The sequence below is a fragment of the Amia ocellicauda genome, chromosome 6 (assembly GCF_036373705.1).
Source record: "Amia ocellicauda isolate fAmiCal2 chromosome 6, fAmiCal2.hap1, whole genome shotgun sequence".
Lineage (NCBI taxonomy): Eukaryota > Metazoa > Chordata > Actinopteri > Amiiformes > Amiidae > Amia > Amia ocellicauda.
In genome coordinates this window covers 15,154,784-15,176,765 of record NC_089855.1, presented here as the reverse complement: position 1 = coordinate 15,176,765, position 21,982 = coordinate 15,154,784, and the positions used below count along the sequence as shown (strand labels likewise).

General features: G+C 37.9%; 1 protein-coding gene across 3 annotated transcripts in view; it reads left to right on the top strand.

The window, feature by feature from the left end:
* Positions 1-21,982, top strand: part of LOC136751023 (sentrin-specific protease 7) — a 27,061-nt gene extending 5,079 nt beyond the window's left edge. The window contains exons 6-25 of one of the 3 annotated variants that reach the window (XM_066706260.1): positions 103-141; positions 2,672-2,784; positions 4,686-4,879; positions 5,097-5,433; positions 8,899-9,074; positions 10,753-10,899; positions 11,930-11,963; positions 13,159-13,344; positions 13,604-13,884; positions 15,165-15,295; positions 15,628-15,744; positions 15,866-15,985; positions 16,496-16,588; positions 17,654-17,862; positions 18,655-18,719; positions 19,043-19,086; positions 19,462-19,530; positions 20,833-20,983; positions 21,157-21,188; positions 21,574-21,707. In XM_066706260.1, coding sequence (XP_066562357.1) covers positions 103-141; positions 2,672-2,784; positions 4,686-4,879; positions 5,097-5,433; positions 8,899-9,074; positions 10,753-10,899; positions 11,930-11,963; positions 13,159-13,344; positions 13,604-13,884; positions 15,165-15,295; positions 15,628-15,744; positions 15,866-15,985; positions 16,496-16,588; positions 17,654-17,862; positions 18,655-18,719; positions 19,043-19,086; positions 19,462-19,530; positions 20,833-20,983; positions 21,157-21,188; positions 21,574-21,583 — 2,548 coding nt within the window. In that variant the 3' untranslated portion in view covers positions 21,584-21,707. Of the gene's footprint in view, positions 1-102; positions 142-2,671; positions 2,785-4,685; positions 4,880-5,096; positions 5,434-8,898; positions 9,075-10,752; positions 10,900-11,929; positions 11,964-13,158; positions 13,345-13,603; positions 13,885-15,164; positions 15,296-15,627; positions 15,745-15,865; positions 15,986-16,495; positions 16,589-17,653; positions 17,863-18,654; positions 18,720-19,042; positions 19,087-19,461; positions 19,531-20,832; positions 20,984-21,156; positions 21,189-21,573 lie in introns of all 3 variants that reach the window. The other 2 variants (XM_066706258.1, XM_066706259.1) reach the window with 2 other exon arrangements.

The following is a 21,982-nucleotide window of genomic DNA, read 5'->3' as shown; positions in this document are numbered from 1 at the left end:
AACTTAAAACACAATGCTGAAAGAATTGCGTGTTCAGTGACTATGGAAATCCAGCATCTTAAAAAATAGTATAAATCTTGGTTTAACTTTTATATTTTATAGCAGTTCTGCCCAAACATGGTGCTGGAGAGGCCCTATCCAGTAAGTATTGTTGGTCACCCAAAATTGCTAATTTTGAAACACTGGGAACACATTGAATGTATTGATGATTTAAGCACATGATTTGTGCAATTAAGGGAACTCTTGTGATCAAGATAAATGGTATTCATTTTCCAGTATTTGAAGCAAACATCTATGCCTTTCCTTCGGTTGTGATCGGTAGCATTTGATCAAGATCAGAAATGGCAGTGTAACCGCTCAGTGATTGGATCAAGTGTACCTCTCAGGGAGATGGTACAGATCCGGATCAAATGCATCGGTAGCGTTTGATCCTGGCAGTGTAAACACTCGGCCAGCTCAAGTTTTGGCATGCATTGCGGTGGCGTGTGTTGTAGAGGCAGGGGGCAGACAAACAGCCTAATTGTATTCTTTTCAATGCTTTGGTTGTGAAAAAATGCAAGTGCATTGGGTTTACTTGTTATAATAATTCGTAATGAGATAAATACAATTTTTGATACAGCGCTGTGTTCTAAAATACTAATTTAATATATACATATTATTAAGTTTGGTCTCACGTGCTGATGCGGTGGTGTTTTAAAGGCAGGCGGCAAACATGCATCAGTGGAGCAGATAAGAGACCCTTCCCTACTTCCCTTTTTACAAATAAAATAGTTAAAACTAACACTAAATGGCTTGTTACTTTATCTTAGCAAAAATATACAATTGTATTTTAATTTAAAATGCGTTGGCTGTAAGTAACTTATTGTTGTAAGCAAAAAATGTATGTATATGTATTTAAAATGCTTTGGTTGCATAAAATATGCAAGTGCGTTGGTTTTACATGTTAGAACAATTCGCAACGAGATAAAACTTTTTTTTAAATATAGCCATGTTATAAAGGACTAATTTAATATATGCAAATAATGAAGTTTAGACTTGCGTGCTAGTGTTCATGCGAGGACCCCTGTGGTGGCCTGAAAGTTGATCCTGATCAAATGGCAGTGTAAACGCAACACCACTGATTGTGATCAATGCATTTGATCCAGATCAGAAATGGCAGTGTAAATGCACCAAATGTCAGATTCTTTAGGTGTGTAACAAGGCCCAGCAGGGAGTCCATGTCTAGCTATATAGGACAGCCTAGGGGTTTCTGGTTTAATATCCTTCCAGTTAATAATAGTATTAAACATCGAGAAGCCTTGTCATGTATGTGTTTGTGTACAAAGAGACGCATTTTTGCTCAAGTATGTATGCCCTTCACATTGTTTGAAATCCCGTAAGTGACTATTTATTTTACTTGTATATATTCTCCCCATTCTTTGTGCAGTCCTTTTTTAGGAATGAGCCTTGACTGAAGGTTCTCAATCCGGTGCTTCTAACAAAGTGTTGCTTGTTTCTGGTTTGTGTTTTGAGGGATTGGTGGGATGTAAAACATTAGATTAATCTAAGTACTTCATTGTAATTAACGATTATGGAGTTCAGAGGTTTTTGGCTAAAGCTCTGTGGAATTCGCAGGTGAGTTCCAACAACCTTTTGACCTTCTGAAAAGGTTGTATTTCCAAAACCTCAGATTAATCAGAGCCCTCCGATGAAACGCATGGGAAGAATTAGAAGGTCATTATCACATTACCTACAGGCTAAATGCTCCACTAATGAGGGACGACTGTGGCTATTCTGTTATTAATTAGCTACACTTCAGGAGCTGGATTGAATGTTGCAAAGAGAGAAAGTTGGAGGTTTGTTTGCTTTCTGTTGTAAAAAATAGAGGGTGCAAAGAAATAAGCTTGTCTTGTAGTAGCCCTAATATGTGTTTAATTTGCGTTAAAGCAATCAAAGTCTGTGCATTAATTTAAAAAGATTAAATTGCAACCTAGAACCAAACACCAGTTATAAACTACGAAGACAGTACTTCTACCAGTGGTAGAAGAGAGAAGTATGGGTCATTTCCATTCCTGGTAATGATTATGGTTATTTTGTACTTAATTTCAAGTCATCATCACAAGATTTCACACATGGTCACTTGATGGATTGATCTTAATCAGAATGCATGTGTTCTCTGACATTTTTCCAACCTTGGCTTTTCTGCATTGAATGCCATTGAGCCCCAGACCACATTCCATTTGTTTGAATTCTTTGTGTTTACTCTTTCATTGTGTATTGGTAAAAAGTTTGAAACTTTGAGGAAATGATTTAATTCAAGTGGAGTGAAAGGGGAGCTTTGATTTATAAATAAAATAAAAAAATTACTAAATATTTAGGCTAATGTTTAGTAAAGTTCAGTTTAAAATTGTATGAATCGAACGACTTCTTTAGATCTGCTACACAAATTGTTATAAATCATTGTTAGTACACTTACGAGTAAACTTATTTACATAGGATCAATTTGCTGCTCTGGATGGTATTGGGTACACTGTTTTAGTTGTAATTTTTGAGTGATTTTTATTGTATGCTTTTTCACATTTGCTTTTCACTCTGCTGCCTTTCTGCACATGAAAGTGCCTGTGAATAAAGAGTTTAATCTTGTGAAAAGCTGAAATGCATTTGTGAATGAACTGAGGATGCTTCGTTTTAGTGTGCGGCCACGACGAGCATCCGACTCTTTGGTGCAGCAGCAGAATGAGAACGTGGCGCGGAGTCGTCTTTCCCTTACCCTGTCCCTGAGGAGATCCGATACAGAATCAAAAGGTTGGTATTTAGGTATTACTGCTTATTAACATCCATATCACAGTGTTATACTGATCCACTAATTTAAAAAAAATAAAAATATTTTGTTTACTTGTTTATTTGAGAAGTTCAGACATAACACTCTAAGTTTCCTTCACACTTTATTATTTTGGCTTTTGAAAGCACATCGTTTCAAATAACCACTTGTTATTCAGCCCCAACATGCAACTGCAGCCACCTGCACTCTGGTCTGATAGATAAGAAAACAGCCAGCACACAGAACTTATCAGACTTGCACTTTGCCAAGCTGTTGGTTCCCAACTGCTAACTCTGATTGAAAGTGACTGCTAAAGTATCCAACTGGGGATGCAAGCTGCCCTAAAAAAGTATAATTTAATCGTAATAAAAAATTGTCTCTTGAAAATAAACTTTTTCATAGGTGTCTGTCAGTAATATGAGAGATCCCAGCTGCAGTCAGTTGGTAGCATAGCCCACACTTGAACATGCAAACCCCAGGCAAACAGGGCCCAATTTAATGTAAGGAGTACTTTTTATTTACCCCTCATGCAGTAAATTCAGCAATACACAATATCTGGCACAGCCCTTGTAATAATTGTAGTATGCAGATTTCTATTTCCATTTGACAGCCAATGGCTTGTGCACTGCAACCTGTTCACAGCCATTTAACGTGAACTTTTTTGTCTGGCATCTCAATACTGATATTTATTGTAAAATGTTAAAATTCTCTGTATTGCATAATTTGCACACTCTTCCACTACAGATGTGTGTATTATTTTTTTGACAAATGGGTGAAAAGGTTTCTAATAAAGATAAATTGTGGTCTATAAAATGTACTGAGCTATTTTATATTGTAGCTGTTTGTTCAGGAACTCTCCTTTATATACATGCTTGAGGCACTTAAGTTGCAAATTTGTATCCGTGGACAATATATCTGACGCTCCCTCAGAATTTTTTTTTGATTATCTGGAAAGCTCCATCTAATTTTCCTGGCAGGCAATCAGAGGTAAACAAACAAAGCTTGACTTTATGGACCTGTAAAATGGGAGCTGATCCTGCTCTGTTATCCTTTTTTCCTCGGTAGTCTGGGAACACGGTGCTATCTGTGTCCCTTACATAGGTCAGAGAAGTTTTGTTTTGCCCTGGGGAACTGTATTACATGGTTTAATATAAAATTGTTCACAATGTTCTGCATTATTATGAGTTTTAAAAATAAAAGAATGGCATGCAATGTCACATAATAACTTAAAACGTGAATGGGCTTCCAAAGACAGCACTGACCTCTTATTCAAAGTTATTTTCTCTGGAATACATTTCATGCATAATGTAGATTTATTTTTTCCTTCAGAAAATAAAAGAATCGCTTAAAAGGTTCACATTAAAATCAACCATATTTTTGTTATTCTGCAAGTGTTTTAATTTGATCCTTTTGCATTATTCATAACCACAAACTATCCCATGGGATTGAAGCTGTATCTTGATTAACAGACAGCCTTACAACAAAAAAATATTTTGAGCTATTCTTTCTACTGGAGAAGTCTCCAAAATAGTACATTGCTCTCTTGAATGAATATAAAACTTTACATCTTTATTTTTGTAATAAGAAACTGAGAAGTGGCTTACCTTATTTTGTGTAGATATTTGTATATAAAAGATTGAATCTGCCTATGTAGTATTGGGCCAGGCTGTTTCTTTGATGATTTACAGAGAGCAGATTACCAGAGAACCAGAAATGAGAAGCTGAAATGAGACTATAAGATCAATTGAATAACTGGAAAAGGGCCTGTTCTAAACCATTCAGCTAATATTGATTGTTTCATGTGTGTGCTTGCCTGTGTGTGTGCCTGTGTGTGTGCGTGCGTAGATGATGCATCTTAACGTGCTTATACATTCTCCCCCACCAGCATCCCCACCAGTCAGCAGGAGAAGGATTATGAAACCTGGGGAGAGTAATAATAAACAAAGAATGGAAAGTGAGACCAAGAGGTCTCCTGGGCCACAGCAGGTGAAACGGTCTCCGTCTCGGGGCCCTAAGAGGAGTAGGTCAGATAGCAGCCCAGATACTGACAGGCCAGACAGGACACCAGAGGAACCTCAGGTGAGGGTGTGTGTAGAGCCTCTTGAAAATAAAAAAAAATATGGTGGCTAAATATCAATGTGAGCTGTGTGCAAGACCGAATAGATAACATATATGCCTGTGCCAGCACGCAAATATGGGTAAGAATTGATGTGATTGCTGTCAAGGCAGCTTTAGTATATTACAGCTACTAACACAAATCATTTATGTGATTTTTTTTTTCCGGTTATGATTGTAGAAGGACAGGCGAAGAAGTGGTACATCTACATCTCAAAGCAATGGACAGGTACAGAACATAGCTGAGAGCTGCCGGACCTCACGCAGGGAGTTTGTTTCAAGACCACAGGGTCAGGACTCTGGTATTGCTAGAAAACGGCTTGCTTTGGGAGAGCCGGAGCAAATCCCGTCTCCCAGAGGGACACCGGAGCAGAACACTGAGATCTTGCGGGAGAGAGACCTCCACTCTCAGGAGACGTCCCCTTGCGGTGACCACTGTGAGCAGAGCAATGGTGAGAAGAGCAGCCTGGGAATATGGCCCTCTGACTTGAAGAACCCACAGTCTTCCAGTGAGCCAAGTAAGTCTGCTGTGACAGGACAGGCCTGAGGAACTTCGGTTCTGGATCTTAGCCTGTGTTGGAATATGTTAAGTTTCGTAACAGCCGTATTATTCTTTAAATATTGTCCAATTAGAATACACTTTAGGATATGTCTGTCTTTTTTTGCTTCTTGTTTTCTTCTGATCCGGATTTTAACTTGGCAGTTGAGCGCTCATGCAGGTTTCTTGGCCGTTGCAAAGCCATTCAAATTGATGGTCTTTATCTTTCTTTAAAGATTTCACACAAGAAACTGCATGCAAAAGACATGATGCGGAAAATAAAAATGGACGCCAACACCTGGGAAGAATTTCCACTCAACGTTAGTGCCACTAATGCAGAAGTTGTGATTACTAACCCAATGAATGGAGCGTTTTAGATCGTACTGAGATTGTGTAAAAGGAGTTAATCTAATTTGGACCGATTAATATAGCAGATGCTTAAGGCAGATCATTAGCATCTTTGCTGTCCTCTTCACATATGCTGTCAGCTGGCAGGACATTAGTCAAAAACGGATAACAGAAAAGACCCAAGACAAACAGCTGATGAAGTCAATGGCATGTGAAAATGAAACAGATGTATATTTTGATTGGGAGGTCACAGTTATATCCAGGTCCTTTGTAATTTAATCAGATTTCTAATATCTGGTGTTGCTATGCATCCTGACTATATTACCTTATAGACATATTACTCATATTCACCTCCATTTTCAGACAAATTATTAGAGATGAAACCTTTGTTAGGTTTTCAGTGTGCACATTCACAACAACAAAGTCTTTTAAAAGAGGAACACTATGGAGTTTTGGGGCATGAATTATAATAATTTACTCAAAGTATATTATGCCAAATTTCCAGTTGTTTTGTTCCCAGTGAATATCATTGATGAGAAACTTCAGTAAACCGTATTTGAATGCTTATTTAAAATTTGATTCTGCTTTCTTTGTCATGATTTGAGAAAAGTTTGTTTTGCTCAGTATTAAAAAGAAATGCAGTGAAAGCAGGCTTTGATATTCTTACTTCACTCATGATTTTGTAATTAATTAATGTGTAAATGGAAAACTTACAGAACATTTAAAAAACTGAACCCATTGAACTATGGTACAAGCTGCACTCTGTGTAATATTAGGAAAACATTACCACAAGAAGACTGTTTGTCAACAAGTAGTATAAGGAAATAATGACAAAACGTTTGGAGAAAACAAGAAAACATCTGTCTCTCTTTTGGCCTGCATTATGTGTTAGTGTTCATTGACGTTTTCTTTGAGTTAAGCTTCAAGCTGGGGGGGTGTTGTTTTTAAAATGTTGATACCGTTCATAAACATGAATGTAAACAGCAAATTTAATTTGATCAGTGTAATACATTTATTGTTCATGAATCTGAGGGAAATCACAGTCTGTTCTTCTTTATTAACTTGACATTTTAAACTTTTTTTGGTTTTGTTTTTAAACCAGAGCTCTGCTGCACTATACTCCCTGAAGTGACCTTGACTGAATGTTTTTATTTATTCACAATATAAACATTTAAAATATTTAAAACCAGGATCTGTTGGTGCTTGGATTAGCAGCAGCAGGATCAGTTGCTGAGCACATGGACAGTGTAGTGAAAGGGCTTGGCTTCTCGACAGGGGCATCGGTGCTCAGCATCTGCAGGACTGAGTGTCTCTCTGTGATTTTGCCTCATTTAGTATTCTTGAGGGTGCTCAACTATTCCGAGCAGACAGTAGGCGTACCAATTGGCACCATTTGTAGAATGAGGAAATGGCACCCAAGCACAGATTACTTCAAGCTTCAAAGCCAATTAGATCAGACACTCCTAGAACGACACCTAGGCTCAATAGCCTGCTGAGTCCTCTGTCCAAAGGCTAAAAATAAGGGGCACTGACCAGAAATCTACTTACACACACAGATTGGGGATTCCCGGCATATTTCCCAGTATCTAATTTGGTCATGTTGTTTTATTGCCTTATTTTGTAAACCAGAAGTTGGTTACTTATGTTGTTTGGCCCTGTGCTCCTATTTGAAAGGCCAAGGTTTAAATTGCCTACATTTGTGGTTGCTTAGTTATGCAAGCATTAACTGTTGGATGCGGTGGGTGTTACAGTCTGATATTGACCCAGGCTAGTGTAATTACAGAAAGCAGAGATTAGTTATCAATATCAATTGGTGGCATTAGTGTTCTCCTTAACTGGAAAATGGTTATTGTTGTATTAGTAACCTTTTTCTAATGTTGCTTTCTTCTTCATTTGGACAAAACTGAGGTAATTTAAATTGAAACACAACAGCATCTTTCCTCTGGTAGCTTTTCTGCTACGTTACTTGTAATGCTTTTCTTTTTTCTCACATTGACTCTATCATTTTTTGCTTGGCGGTTTCCTGCAAATAAGAAATTGCTAGTCCACTGACTCCACTCGCGGGGGCTTGGAGAGGTGTCCACATCTTACACCAATGACACGGACTTCCATTTCCTTTTCATATTGATTTCATTGAGTCACAAAGTGTGACACGGCACAGCGCCTCCCTGCCTTAGAGAGCTGTTATTTCCCTTTACATCCCTCTTTGTTCATCAGACATAGCTCTTCGTATTTATTTATTATACTTTCTTTATTTTGGTTATAAAATAAAAAATATACCAGTAACGATAACTAAGTGTACTAATTGCATGCAGAGGTAATGCCAGTCTACCCTAAACCTGCTGCATTGGCCTGGAATTATTAAACGGTCGTTATTTTCATCGGTTCCAGAAATGTGATCTAATTTGTGAGGAGCTCTGAACTGAACTGAACCGTTTTGGAAAAAATCTTGCAGTGTGCACTTCCATGCTCTTCCAGGATTAATTCTCTCCCCGTAATTGGTTATTAGCTTGAAAATGTTAAACATTGCCTTTTAATTTGTTCTTTGTATTGAAGACTTTATTTACACCAAGAGCTTCACTATAAATCAAACCTTGTACCTTTTTAGCCTTTATTAATAATCTGTGGCCCTGAGTGTCCTTGTCTGGATTATTTCTGTCCATGACGCTTTCACAAAGCCCATTAAACTACCAAACCCGGGCCCTGGCACAGGGGGAGATGCTGAGGTCGTGGCTTTTAGCATGTGCCAACGCATTCACTCTCCTGTTCATTGTGAGTCTGTACTGAGCTGACCAGCCATGTTACAACACTGATTCTGGGAAGCAAAGAAAGTTTTTTGGGAGCTAGTGTCTGTGTCTGTCAGTTCCTTACGTCACCAAAATATATTTTTAAAGCTTCAGTTTTTTTTTTTTCTTCTCTAAATTGCAAACTACATTCCTTTTAAACCTAAACGTACCTGGTTTCAATTTTCCTCACCAGGGTTTGAATGAAACAAATACACTCAGATGGGCAGGTTTCCCACTGTTAAACGTGTGGATGTGATTATCACGGGTCCTTACAGTTTCTGTACTGAAAGAGTTCTTTTGTCTGCTTTCAGTTGTTCTCTCCAGTGATGAAGAGGAGGGGAGCCATTCCCCCTCTCAGTCCACCTCTCTGACCCCAGATGTTAAGCGGCTGTTGATACGCATCATCAGACCTCCGAGAGAGCCAGAGCCAGAGCCAGAGCCAGAGCCAGCGGATATCCACAAGCAGTGCGGGGAGACGCAACACCAGGTACATGAAACAGTACAGCTCTGAGAGGCAGACATGCACAATAACACCCCTGTACCCTGTTTTTAGCATGCATGGTGTTTTCTATGATGTATCATGCTTCCTGTATACACCAGAAGGTAAACAACAGTTTTGGATTGTTTTTAATATAAAAAGCTCTTTGCTCCTTTTTTGTGTATTTGAATACAGCTGTTGCTAAGTTACATTCTGCAACAAAACAGAATGCTTGCTTTGTCCCCCCAAAAAGTACTCTTACCATAAATGGTGCAATATAGAAGCAAAACGGGTTCCGTGGCTCGCTTCATATATGGCCTTTAAAAAGGTTCCATATTGAACCATTTCCTGAAGCTCTATGGTAGGAACCCTAGAGGGTCCACAGCATAGAACCACATGATTCAAAATAGAACCATTTATGGTGCTATCTGTGAAACACCCTTTTCGCCCATAAAAGCAGAATTATAAATTATATTAGTTTAATTGTACCCCACTTTTTATAACTTTTTGTTTTAGAAATTATTATTGTTGTTGTATATACAACAGTATAAGCTTTAACTTATAGCAACTACTGTATGAAATGAGTGACTAAATTGGAAATTGAGAAACAGAGGTGTGGAATTAATTACATGCAACAGTGAATGGAAATTTGTATTGTACCCAATTAGATGATGACAAACAGTGTACTGTTTTCATAAATACTTGATTTTCATTTTCAAAATGTAGTCAAAGTGATGATGAGTGAAATCTAAAATACATATTGTAGCACTTACTGTGTAGAACAGGTTCAAAACAAAGGAACACTGACTTAGGAACCAAACCACTAATTTATTGTAGTCTGCTCAAATGCTCTTACAAGAACATGTATAACTGTACACTGACAGAGGGGAAGGCAGGGGGGCTGTGCCAGGCTCCTTCTGACTCAGCCAGGGTGATACAGGTGCACACCAGAGGTGTATGGGACTCAAAGGACAACTCACACACATAATAGCGTTCGATCAACCCCCCTCAGTGCTATTCACCCGGGTCCATTACCCTGTTGAGGCAGCTCCCAGCAGGTCTCTGTCTCCTTATGCTAATGCTAGAGCAGCCACCCTCTAGCGCTACAATATACTAGATTAATTTAAGGAGGGGCAGATAATTTTTAATCATCAAGCAACAAACTAGAATAGTATGTTTGAAGACAAACATAATTAAGCAAGCTATACACATGAAATATTGTCACGTTAATGCAACTTGCATTTTAAAATCTCTGCTAATTAATGAATGGCATCTTGAAGGATATTATCTTTATTCATGGAACCCTTTGATTCCAAATTTGTTAAAAAAGAAAAAGTGCTACATAGAACCTAGAATAACCTTTATTTTTTACAGTGTAGGCAAATTGAGACTCGGAAAGAAGCGACTTTAACATCTGGAAAGACATTTTATTATTTTTCTGTTGTTAAACAGAAACTGCAACTATTACTAGGTTTATGGCAGCATTTAGAAATGTTCCTTTGAAAAGTGAAGATGCAGCTTAATTCTGTTTCTGAAGAAAAGCAGATGACAAAAAGGAGAGAGCCCAGTTATGATTGTATTTCAGAAGATACCCTTTACAAACGTGTTTTTTTTTTTTTCTCTCAATGTTTTTATGCAATTGTAAGTCATTTTAAATTTTAAAACATTAAATATTTTTCCACTGCAGGAAATGGAAGAGGACAGTGACAAGGATGCAAAGCCCGCAAGCTCTGACAGCACTGAGGAAACGACGGTGAAGGATTCGGCTTTGGATCTGAAGTTTACAGCATTGCACTTTGGGAAAGTGAAAGGAGAGCCATACGGCTGTGTTCAAGTAAGAGTACAGCTGAAGTGTATAGGCGCCAATAGAGGCTCGTAATATTGATAACTCCTGCCCACCTCGGCCTTTCTGCAACCTTGAGCATTGACACAGGGTTGTGCTGCGGGTCCCATTGTTAGTGTTACTGGGTCTGTGTAACACTGTGCATTGGGCATCCCAACAAGGAGTTCGGAAATGAGTCCACAGAAGATGTGTATTGATGCACAGTCTATTTTCCTTTGATAAACGGTTTGGCTTTAAATTCCGCATCACTTCAACTGCACTACACGTGCATGCACTGCTTAGACTCTTGAGGGAACTCAATTAGACTCCTGTTTGTACTGGGGGAGAATAAAATACTGCGATAGTTGCAGTTGTAATTTAAAAAGATTGTTCCTGTTGTGCAGTTCTATTTCCATATCTCCTTCCAGATTTCTATTTTATTTTATTTTATTTTGGTTGGCCTTACAAAAGCTTAGATTTTTTTTTTTTTGCTGTATATTTTAATTAGTGACATCTGTTTTTCTAGTGTTGTTTTATTAGGCATGATTTGATGCAGACCATTAAAGATATATACACTGATTCTGTAGTATTGCACATGTGATGGAATAAGTTATAGTTAATGAAAAAGCAAAGTAACAATCTATTACCACTTTGTGACGTGCCAAAATATATTTTACAGTTAATTACAAACATTCCTTTATTTCTAAAACTTGTGAGCATTGCTTAATAATAATAATAATAATAATAATAATAATAATAATAGTCATAACATCATGTTTCCCATCCCTGGTGTTTCTCTTGGGAGAATTATGTATAGTGTAATGTGTTTGCTTTTTTTATTTATTCATAAAACAACAAGAAAATCACAAATGCGAAACAGTTTTAATTCAAAATAATTGCTGTGAAAATGTTTGTGTACATTTTCTCACATGTTGGTAAGTTTTAAATCCCTGTAATCAAGAATCTTAGCTAATAATTATTTACACACACTAAGCTTATCAGTCTTGGCTAATTTTGTTATTTTTTGTGTTTTGTTTCATAGTTTAAAGAAGATGGCATTACAATACCATTGAAAGGTAATTGCTGTTCATTTTGAAATAATTTGAAAAGTATTCTAAGGCCTAAGACTAAAAGTGTGATTTAATTTCATCACTTTTTTTTTTTTTTTGTTGAACTGGTCCTTAACTGGTCAATTAAATGTACTCCTTACATTTTAAATAAAAGGAGTTAGACTAATTCATCAGCAGTTGGTACTTTTCTAAGAGGTTAATTGAAGACATTTTGTAAAGCATTAACTTATGGTGCACTATGACAGCAAGTTTATTTTTTATTATTTAATATGCACAACTTTGCATATTGTTCCATGCACTTTTTAAGGTATTTTAAAGTTCCTTTTGCAAGTTCCTTTTGCACATTTGAAGTGTTTTGCTTTCAACATGCTTATTTTTAATATTCAAGAAGAACTTGTCTTGTGAAGTTTTGCCTGCAGTCACTTTCTTCCCTTGTGCATTTTGTGGATATGCAAGGCTTACATTCATACTTAACTTGGATGAAAATAATTGCCTTTTAATTGCAAGGAAGTACAAAGTTCTAAGCTTCTTTAATCATCATTTCAGTTTCATTAATATTCACTGCATGTGTTTCTGCACCAGTGTCCTCCCTAGTATATTTTAGATCTGTTATACTGCTGTCTTTTATCTTGGAGCTTCTAACCAGCCTGCTACTCAGACATCTTAGAAGAGCTTTGATGCATAAGACAGCTGTGTGCTGTCAGTGAGTGTCTGTGAAGGCATTAGTATAGAGCGGTGACGGGAAACGATTCTCTGTCAGGTGCTGGGGTCTCTAAGCTTGTCCTTTCAGTGAAGTAATGGAATTTCCTTGTATTGTTACTGTATAAGGCAAGAGTAACTTGAGGGCTATATACACACACACGCACGCACACACACACAACACGCACACACTTTGATATGTTGGTTTAAATCACTAAGAATTTCAAATTTACTATGCCAAAGAAAAGTGACAGAAAATTAGTTTATTTTGGAAATCTTAATTGGTTTACTTTAAAATACAGAAAGTAAGATATGCAATTTAATACAAGTATCTTAAAACTCTTTATAATGTTTACACTACTGCTGAGGACAAGCTGCAAAATGAAGACAGGCATCCTTTATTTATTTTTGTCTCCCAGTCAGATAGTATCTTTGCTTGGTGTGAACAACTGCTATTCATAACCACTTCATTGCACATTCCTCAGTCTTGCCTTTCTCTCAGACCCTCTAGGCGAGAGCCTGTCTCTGACCGTGGTGCAGTCTGAGCTGAAGAGATACGGCGTATGGGAGTGCACAGCGTTGACAGACCACAGTGAAGCCAACACGCTCCTCTTGTTGTGGGTCTCTCCAGCTCAAGCACAGCTTATCCAGAAGGAGTTATCTCCAGTTTATCCAGTAGAAGAGTCAAGTAAGGGCTTTACTGGCAGGGGGGGATGGGATCCACAGGTTTATACAAAATTCCCATAAATACATTATGAATGACATTTTTCGAAATATATTGTAGAATTACTACTGTCTGAAATGGTGTATAATATATTTAGTTTTAAGCATAATAGTGGAAGACCCTCCTTCAAACTTCCCTCAAAACAACAATGACCTGAGATCCACCATTTACACACTAACTAACAGAAATTGTACCTGGTGTCACGTGTGTGTGTGTTGCTCAGCCAAGGCCAGTGAGTTTGTGCTGCTGGAGCTGTGCGAGGCGGCCGACGGACAGCTGTGCGAGCTCCTGGCCAGACTGATGGGTGAGATGGCACAGAGGAATGGAGAGGCCGGGCTGCAGGAGCCTCTGTCCCGGGCCGAGGGTTTCTCCTTGCTCAGAAAGCACACATGGTATCCCTGCCTCCTCTCTCTGCTTGGGCTGGATCAGGGCCAGAGCCCGGAGCCAGATGACAGCCAGTCCCCCCAGGAAGAGCAGGACCAGCCCTCTCTCCCTTCTCCACAGGTGAGATACTGCCTGGGCAATATTTTTTTATTTTTTCCTTTTTTTATTGATCATTTTCTATTAATCAGATATTGGATGAACATGTTTAAGAAGTGCTTGTATCTGTCTTCAGTTTTGACTCTTTGTGCATTACGTGGCCCACTTATCCGAGGGCTTTTTTCCCCCCCTCTTCTAATTCTGGCCGATTTACAGGGAGGGATTTAAATACTCAGGCAAAATAATTAAAAATAAAAACATTTTCTCCTCAATGTTGAAATTCAAAGGGCATGTACAATTATTATTATTATTATTATTTTGCTTTTGTAAATATACCTACCCCCCATTACTGCTAATGACTTTGATTTAAATATAATCGATTAATATGGTAATGGTGATGAAAAACACAACTTCTTAACATTTTAATAAGTAACTCATAGTACATAATGGAGGGAAGAGTTTAGGCATAGTTTCAGCTTCCTTTTGATTACTGCTGGAATTCATGTTGGTTCCTTTCCCGGCCATCTGGAAAACAAAGGTTTGTCCTCATCTAACGGTTAAATCCACTACATCATCAAGGGAGAAAATAACAGTCCCTATTTGATGAAATCACGGGTAAACACCAACTTTTGGAAGGCCAGCTGGCTCAGAGGAAAATAGGCCACTTCTCATTATGAGCTGGCTTTTGTCTTGGTCTATGGATTGATTTTTGAATTTGTTTAATTTTTTTTTTTTTTTTTTACTTCAGCAGAGGCTTTCACCAGGCATTAGACAGCAATTACCAAAAATACTTTAATTTAAGGGACGTAAATGATAAACTAACATTCTTTATCCCGAGGCTTTCTTTAATCTTGCATGTTTACTAGTAAATCAAGAAGAAATGTTCCTATTCTTTTGGTTAATACATGCTTAATCATATAATCATTTTCTATTGTAATTGGTTGATATAGCCTTTCACTTAATGAATAAAATGAGAATGGAGCATTTGCAAGTTGTTCTACTCTAACATTAACACAGCAATTTAAAGATTAGGGAACTTAATAAGTATGCATTTAGCCCATGAGATGTATTTTAAGGAATGAAAATTTCAGTTTCTTGGAAAGAGAGGGTTATTGTTTTTAGACAACATTTAATTTTCCCAGCACACCACTGATCCATGATTTTGTACCTTCTTTCACAAATAGTTTTTTTGTTTTTGATAGTGCTTATATGATGAGGAAATCTCGATGGTCTCTCAGGGTACACCAGGCTGGGATGAAATACATCAAAGACTTAGCAGTGTTGCTTGTGTTGTATGCCAACAGGAGAACTCTAGTCTACCCATACCCCGCTACACCCTGTGTCATCGCAGAGTGAACAACTCCTTCTCCATCTCCATAGCCTTGAAGCCAAACAAGCCCTTGATCCCTCACCAGTACAGAGGTCCACCAACAAAGTAAGACCTAGGCTGCCGTTGCCAGTCAGGAGAGTTATATCACTGGTGTTGAATGTGTTTGCAAGGTCAAAACACTGATACTCCGCTACTGCATTAGTGAGAATTTCAGGTTTACTGCATAATAAGGCCTTTATGAGTTAGTGTTAACTTGTGCTTGTGTAAAACGAATTCCAAAATGTTGAGATATAGCCTAATTGACCTAAATATAGTTTGTATTTTCAGAGTGATTAGTATGACTTTGTAAATGTATATCTTTTTTATTTTAAGAAATAAACTAGGCTCATATCAATGGAAATAGATTTGAAACTAAATCATGTCGGTCTCTTTATCAGGTTAATTCTGTTCCCTCCACCACCTACAAAAGGAGGAATTTCCGTCACCTCTGAGGATCTGGAGTGTCTAGAGAACGGGGAGTTTCTAAATGACGTCATTATTGACTTTTACCTCAAGTAAATACTACACTTTTAAGACTCTTTAACTGTGTGTGTTATGATCACTATTGTGTTGAGCAACACATTTCAACCACCTGTTCTGATAATACCCGTCTTTGCTCCCCTTGCTCTGTATCAGGTATTTACTGCTTGAGACGGCCCCCAAGAAGGTGGCTGAGCGTACGCACGTCTTTAGCAGCTTCTTCTACAAACAGCTGACCCGGAAAGATAATCCCAATGAGGAGGCCGCCAACATTTCGTAAGGAGCTGACACAACAGTTTACCAAACTAACCCAGTAATGACAGAACATGCACACACATGTAATAGTTGAAACACTTTTTTTAGACACAGATTGGTTAGGTCAAAGTTTAATTTAAAAAAGATACCACCAATTCTTCAAAATTAAAATATCCTTTATTTTTATTAAGGTTTTATCACATTTCTTCAGTAGTCTAGTGATTTACACAAACCAAATGGAAAAATCACAGAGAATAGGTTCCTTCATGTCTTTGTATATGGAAGTACAGCCCTTTCTAGCTAACCTTCAAAAGACTGCAGGTGGATAATCGATTTACAACAGTTAGTGAGCTCTAGCTCTTCATGCATATAGAGATGCTTACATCTAAATCATTTAATAACTAATTACTACAGTGTCTACACAGAGTTTTTTGTTATATTTAATGCTTACGGACAAATCTGCTTCCTACAACCAAAATGTTGATCTGAATCTTTTGTGTCCATTGTTTTTATTTGTATTTTGTCATCCAGGGCCCAGCATAGGAGACACCACAGAGTGAAGACCTGGACTCGGCACATAGACATCTTTACCAAGGATTACCTATTTGTGCCTGTCAATCAGGAGTAAGTATTTAATCCTCATACGGACATATAGGATAACATCACAAATGCAAAAAAAATGTAATTCTGTTGTGTATAATTCTGGTTTTAAAGGCTTAAACACTATTGCGTTTGCAAGGGAGAATTCTTGACCATGTTTTCCTTGGCTTTGGCTAGATAACACTGGGTACCCATCTGTCTTTGGTTTGTCCCATTGATTTGTCTGTGACATGTGGGGGTGAGGTCAAGCTGGAGTTGCACATAAACTTGGGGAAAAAATAAATAAATAAATTGTCCCTCAAAGAAAGCATAGATGAAAACAAATAACTGCACTGCCTGATTTTATATTCATCATTATTAAAATTGCTTCTTACAATATCTTTAGGCATTGCCGACCACCCAATGGCTAGTTCCACATTGCATTACTTATTTTAGTGTATTTTATTGTTTAAGTTTAAAATTAGAACTAAATGCAGAAAGAACATCCTTTCTTCTGAACCACCTATATTGGAGTTTTACAGTACAGTAAGCTTATCTACTTAAAATGTAGCTGTAATTCTCATGCCGTGGTTTGGTATATTGTTTAAATATGGTCATTTGCATGCCTGCACAGCACACTGGCTGGGAGTCATGGATATGTTTACGTTCGTCATATGGTTGGAATTACTGATTTAGATTTACGATGACTTCAGTGTATGATTGATAGGAAGCAGAGAGTCATATTTCTTTCTATCATGCTCTCTGTGTTAATATAGTGAGGCAGAGACTTTATTTAAAGATTCTGGACAATTATCATAATTAAAACCAAAAGGTGTTTTGCATTTACGGATTTTCAAATCCACTGTAAGCCACGGGTAGCTAAAGAAAGCTGTACCAATCAAATTAATTCGTTTTGTAGTCCTGAGTATGCATTCTGTGTTTCATTGAAACAAGATGGAGCGTATACATGTAAAATAAATACAATCCTCACATACCTGCAAGCATATACAGATCATACTGCATAAGCGGCCCGTCCGAAAGCTTACTAATGAACAGTATGAGCTTCTTTGAGCCTCTTGTTGAGTCCTGTGGTTGTATTGGGTCTCCCAGGTCTCACTGGTACCTGGCTGTCATCTGCTTCCCCTGGCTGGAGGAGCCTCAGTCTGAGGAGTGGACCACACAGGCTGTCCCCAAGAGTGGGCCGCACAAGACCTGCCAGGGCAAGCCGGGGGGCCACACTACTGGAGACAAGGGGGGGCTGAACGGCTTCATGAAGACTGCCACTGCCAACCGCTGCGGCAACAGCCCAGACATCACAGGTACAACTTTGGAAACTTGTAGGTTGTTTTGTTATTGTGTAATTTTTTAACAGTCCAATAAAATGTCTTGGCCTCTTAAGTCAATGTTTCAGAGAGGAAGTGTGATGATGTATTGTTGTTCACAAGTCTCGCAGATTTCACACTCATTATTCTGCAGTACCAGATGCTTGTAGAGCTAAAGAGATTTTAATGACCAGAAAATGCATCTGTTACATACGTGTTTTTACTTTTCTCCCCAGTTTTAATATTGTTATGATTCCTAGAAGAGATGAATTCAAGATATAGGTTGGTTTAGTTGTTTGCTTCTAGCACTAAATTCCTAAATGTACACATGGGCTTGTTAATTAAGAGTAGAGGACTGTGTTGTGAAATCGCTGCATTAGACTTTTTAATAAGACTATATTGGAATTCCAGCAGCTGGACTGACTTCACTTTTTCTTGTTTATTGTTCCTCTGGTGTGCCACATTCTCTTCTAAGACCAAAGCTTGTAAAATACGTCTTTTTGCACCAGATATTGGCATAAACACTGGACCGTGCCAGAACAATATATACACAGATTTATGAAACTTTAATTGAGCTCTTTTAAACTGTGAATTGTAAAGATGAAAACAAGGCGTGTGTTCTAAATTGTCTCGCACAGTATGTGCAATAATCATTTGGACAGTGCTACATTTCTTACTGTCATCTGTTATGTCATTTTAAATGGTAAATCAGATATTAAACATGATGTTACTAAAATAAACTTGGTGGTGGTGATGTAGTAATGGTGGTCTCTGTAATTGTTTCTGTAGGTAGAACAGAAAGCTCCATATGCAGTTTGTCAGCTCTACGTTTGAGAAGTTCATGCAGCCTACTGGTAAAGCTCATTTCCTCTTTCTGTAACAGTGAAGGGAATAGTCATTTCCTTATACTTTCTAATTGACATCAGTTTAAATTGTAGTGATTTGATGAGTTTACTGTAGTTCATACAGAATTCCCTTTTAAATTAGCAGATGTTGATTTCATAGAATGTGAACGACGAGTGATATTTAATGTGGATTAATTAGTTTTTTCGCCCGTCCGGGTTTAGTTAATAAAACGTGTGGTTTTCTGCTAATTCCTATCTCATGGTTCGATAAGTTTCTACTTGTTTTTCTCCACTTAAATGCCTCTCTTTCCGTTCCTGGTTTGTTTTCGTAGGACTGCACACAGATGACCTGCCAAAGAGAGAGAGTTTGTAAGAGGTCAGCAGTTTTTAAAAGTTCAAATGTTAATAGTGGTTGTGATGTTTACATCCTGTCTGATTTTGTCCAATGCTCAGTCCATTAGTTCTGGTATTTTTTCTGTATTGCATCACGGCCAGGTTAGTGCAGTTTTGTTTCTTGATATTTCTTGACTTTTCCATATAACTGGATTTTATACACAGAGGTGAGATGATTATTTGACAAAACAATGCCATTTATAATTGGTTGGTAAATTACACCCCCCCAACCAATAATGAAAATGAAAAACCTTCCTTGACCTCAAAGATTCATGCTTCACAGTGTTTTAATATCAGTAGCCCATAGTTTTCTCCTGTTACATTTAAACATGTTTTTTCTCATGCATTTTTCATCTAGACCTTGCATTCTCATCATGGATTCTCTGAAGCTGTCTTCTCACGAACGCACAGTCAAACTCTTACGAGAGTGAGTATATTGTCCTGTGGCTGTGCACTACATTGTTCTAGATTTGCAGTAGATTGATTGTGATTGAGCTTTGTTTCTGGGAGCTTTCAAGATGCTCTTGATGACTTCACAATTTCCCTGCTGCTTGCTAAACATGCCAGTTAAACTAAATAAACTGCAGGGAATTTGCAGATACTCGATGCATTTCACTTGCTCTTTTTATGGTCTGTGATCATTGCTCCAAACACTAAATTAGTTTTTGAAAGCCATCATTAAATTAAGGCACCAGCCCAGTTAAAGCCCTTTAAGTGTCTAGCTTCTCTAAACCCTCATCACGGTTCTTATGCATTAAGGAATGTGCACTTCTTTTTTAGTTTCTAAGTCTTGATCTAAATATAGATGCAATGTTTTCCAAGTCTCCCAAAGGCCTGGAAATCCGTTTCACCTGAGAGGAAATATACACATGTGTAAATACAACCTCATTACTTGGAATTTGTAAAAGCCAAATGATGGATAAGCATGAAAGTCGATGGCAACCCATTGAGAGCAGCTCCCGAACATGACATGAGTGCTGGGAAGACACTGGCAGCAGCCTGAGGATGGATGTTGTGAAACAAATGTGATAACTTGTCTCAAAGACCTGCAAATGAAGCAGAAAGATGACAATTAATTATGTGGACAGCTGAAGTGATTTAATGGAGTGCTGTGATTAATTTATTTGAATTCCACACTGAGAATTGTTTATTATGTGAGGCATTTGTGTGGGACTAGTGGTGTGTTTATAGACAGGTGTTTTATTTTTTATCTATCAAACTGCCAGAGTTGCTTGAGTGTTGGTGACCAATGAAGTAACATGTTGATGGTATTGTTGTAAGTCAGTCTTATATTAATTATTGAAGAACACAGTCTTTTGAGGGGATCAACACAGAAGAGAAGAATACGCTTAGAAAAAAACACCCCTCAAGTAATGGGTGGTTATTTACAATGTAATTATTCACCGTGGCACAATTAAATATGATCGCTTTTATAGCTATGAAAATTCTTTTCACATGTTTCACCCATTCAGCCAGTCAGTTAATTCTGCAATGGTGATAATTTTGCAAGGGCCTTAACCATGGTTGTTTATTCCATGGGTGCCTCTGAGCATTTACGTCACAAATATGTGTAGTTAAAGAGTTTGCTCCTTTTCGAGAAGTCTGTTCTTAATTGAGCTGTGTATTTGTAATCTGTGTGCTTTCTTTGGGTCAGCCTGGACAAAGATAGACAAGCATGGCAATAGACCCTCAGCAATGTGTGGATCTGAGCGCATCTTCTGTGTGTCAGCTATCTGCAGGTGGAGTGGGAGGTGAGGAGGGGAACACCCAGGAAGTTCACGTCAGAACAGATGAGTGGTTCCCACTGTAGGGTCCCCTTACAGGACAACAGCAGTGACTGTGGCATCTACCTTCTCCAGTATGTGGAGAGCTTCCTTCAGGTAATGTCAGACTGCACTGTACTCTTCTCTAACTTGTTACAATGGTGAGAATCATCTGAGCTTTCTGTTAGAAGTTGTCTGAATTCTGGGATAGTATTCAAGAGGTGGATATGGACTTCTTTCTCAAATGTGAAAATTACTCAAGTAACTATTCACTATCCTTTGATTTTCAGTGGTTATTTGGTTCTTTGCAGCAACTTAAAAGGTAAAACTTGAGTACATTTTCAGATTTAACTGCAGATAAGTTTACATAAATACTCAACCTGTATATTCTACCCCAATTTTGCCGAAACAGGTTAGATGTACAAAATTAATATGAGATCGTACTAGGATATGAGGCAACTGCTTTTTTCTCCACTGCCAAACCAATGTGGATCAGTAATAACAAGTTTTTATTTACATTTTGGTTTCAGGACACAACACATTGTGTAATAATAGAATTAAAAAAAAAAAAAAAAAAAAAATGGTAGTCAAAATGTACACTCCAATGGAACCAAAAAAACAATGCAGCATGTATGTTACAAAAACTGTGCCTGTAAATGGGAAACGCCCCTGTCTTGTACAACAGTTGTTGTTAACTATGTTCCCAGGATCCTGTAGTCCATTTCGATTTGCCTCTCCGGCTGGAACGGTGGTTTCCTCGGCAGGAGGTGAAGAGGAAGCGGGACAAGATCAGAGACCTGGTATTGCAGCTGTACAGCCAGCAGAGAAGCTGCACCTAATGAAGCCCTGCAGCCAGGCGCACCCTGGCACAGACATTGCACACAGTTCCCCAGAGGATGATTCATAGATGCCAAACTGCCCACCAGTTGCAGAATGTGACAACGCTGTGGCCTCGCTTGCAAATAAAGCTGAAAGACTTTCCAGATACAAACAGATATAATTTATGTTCATTTTCTTTTCTTTTTTTTTTTAACGTATTGTTTTAAGTGGATGTAATTATTCAAAAATGACTGTATGAATACATTTTTAGATATAATACACAGTGTTTTCTTGCTA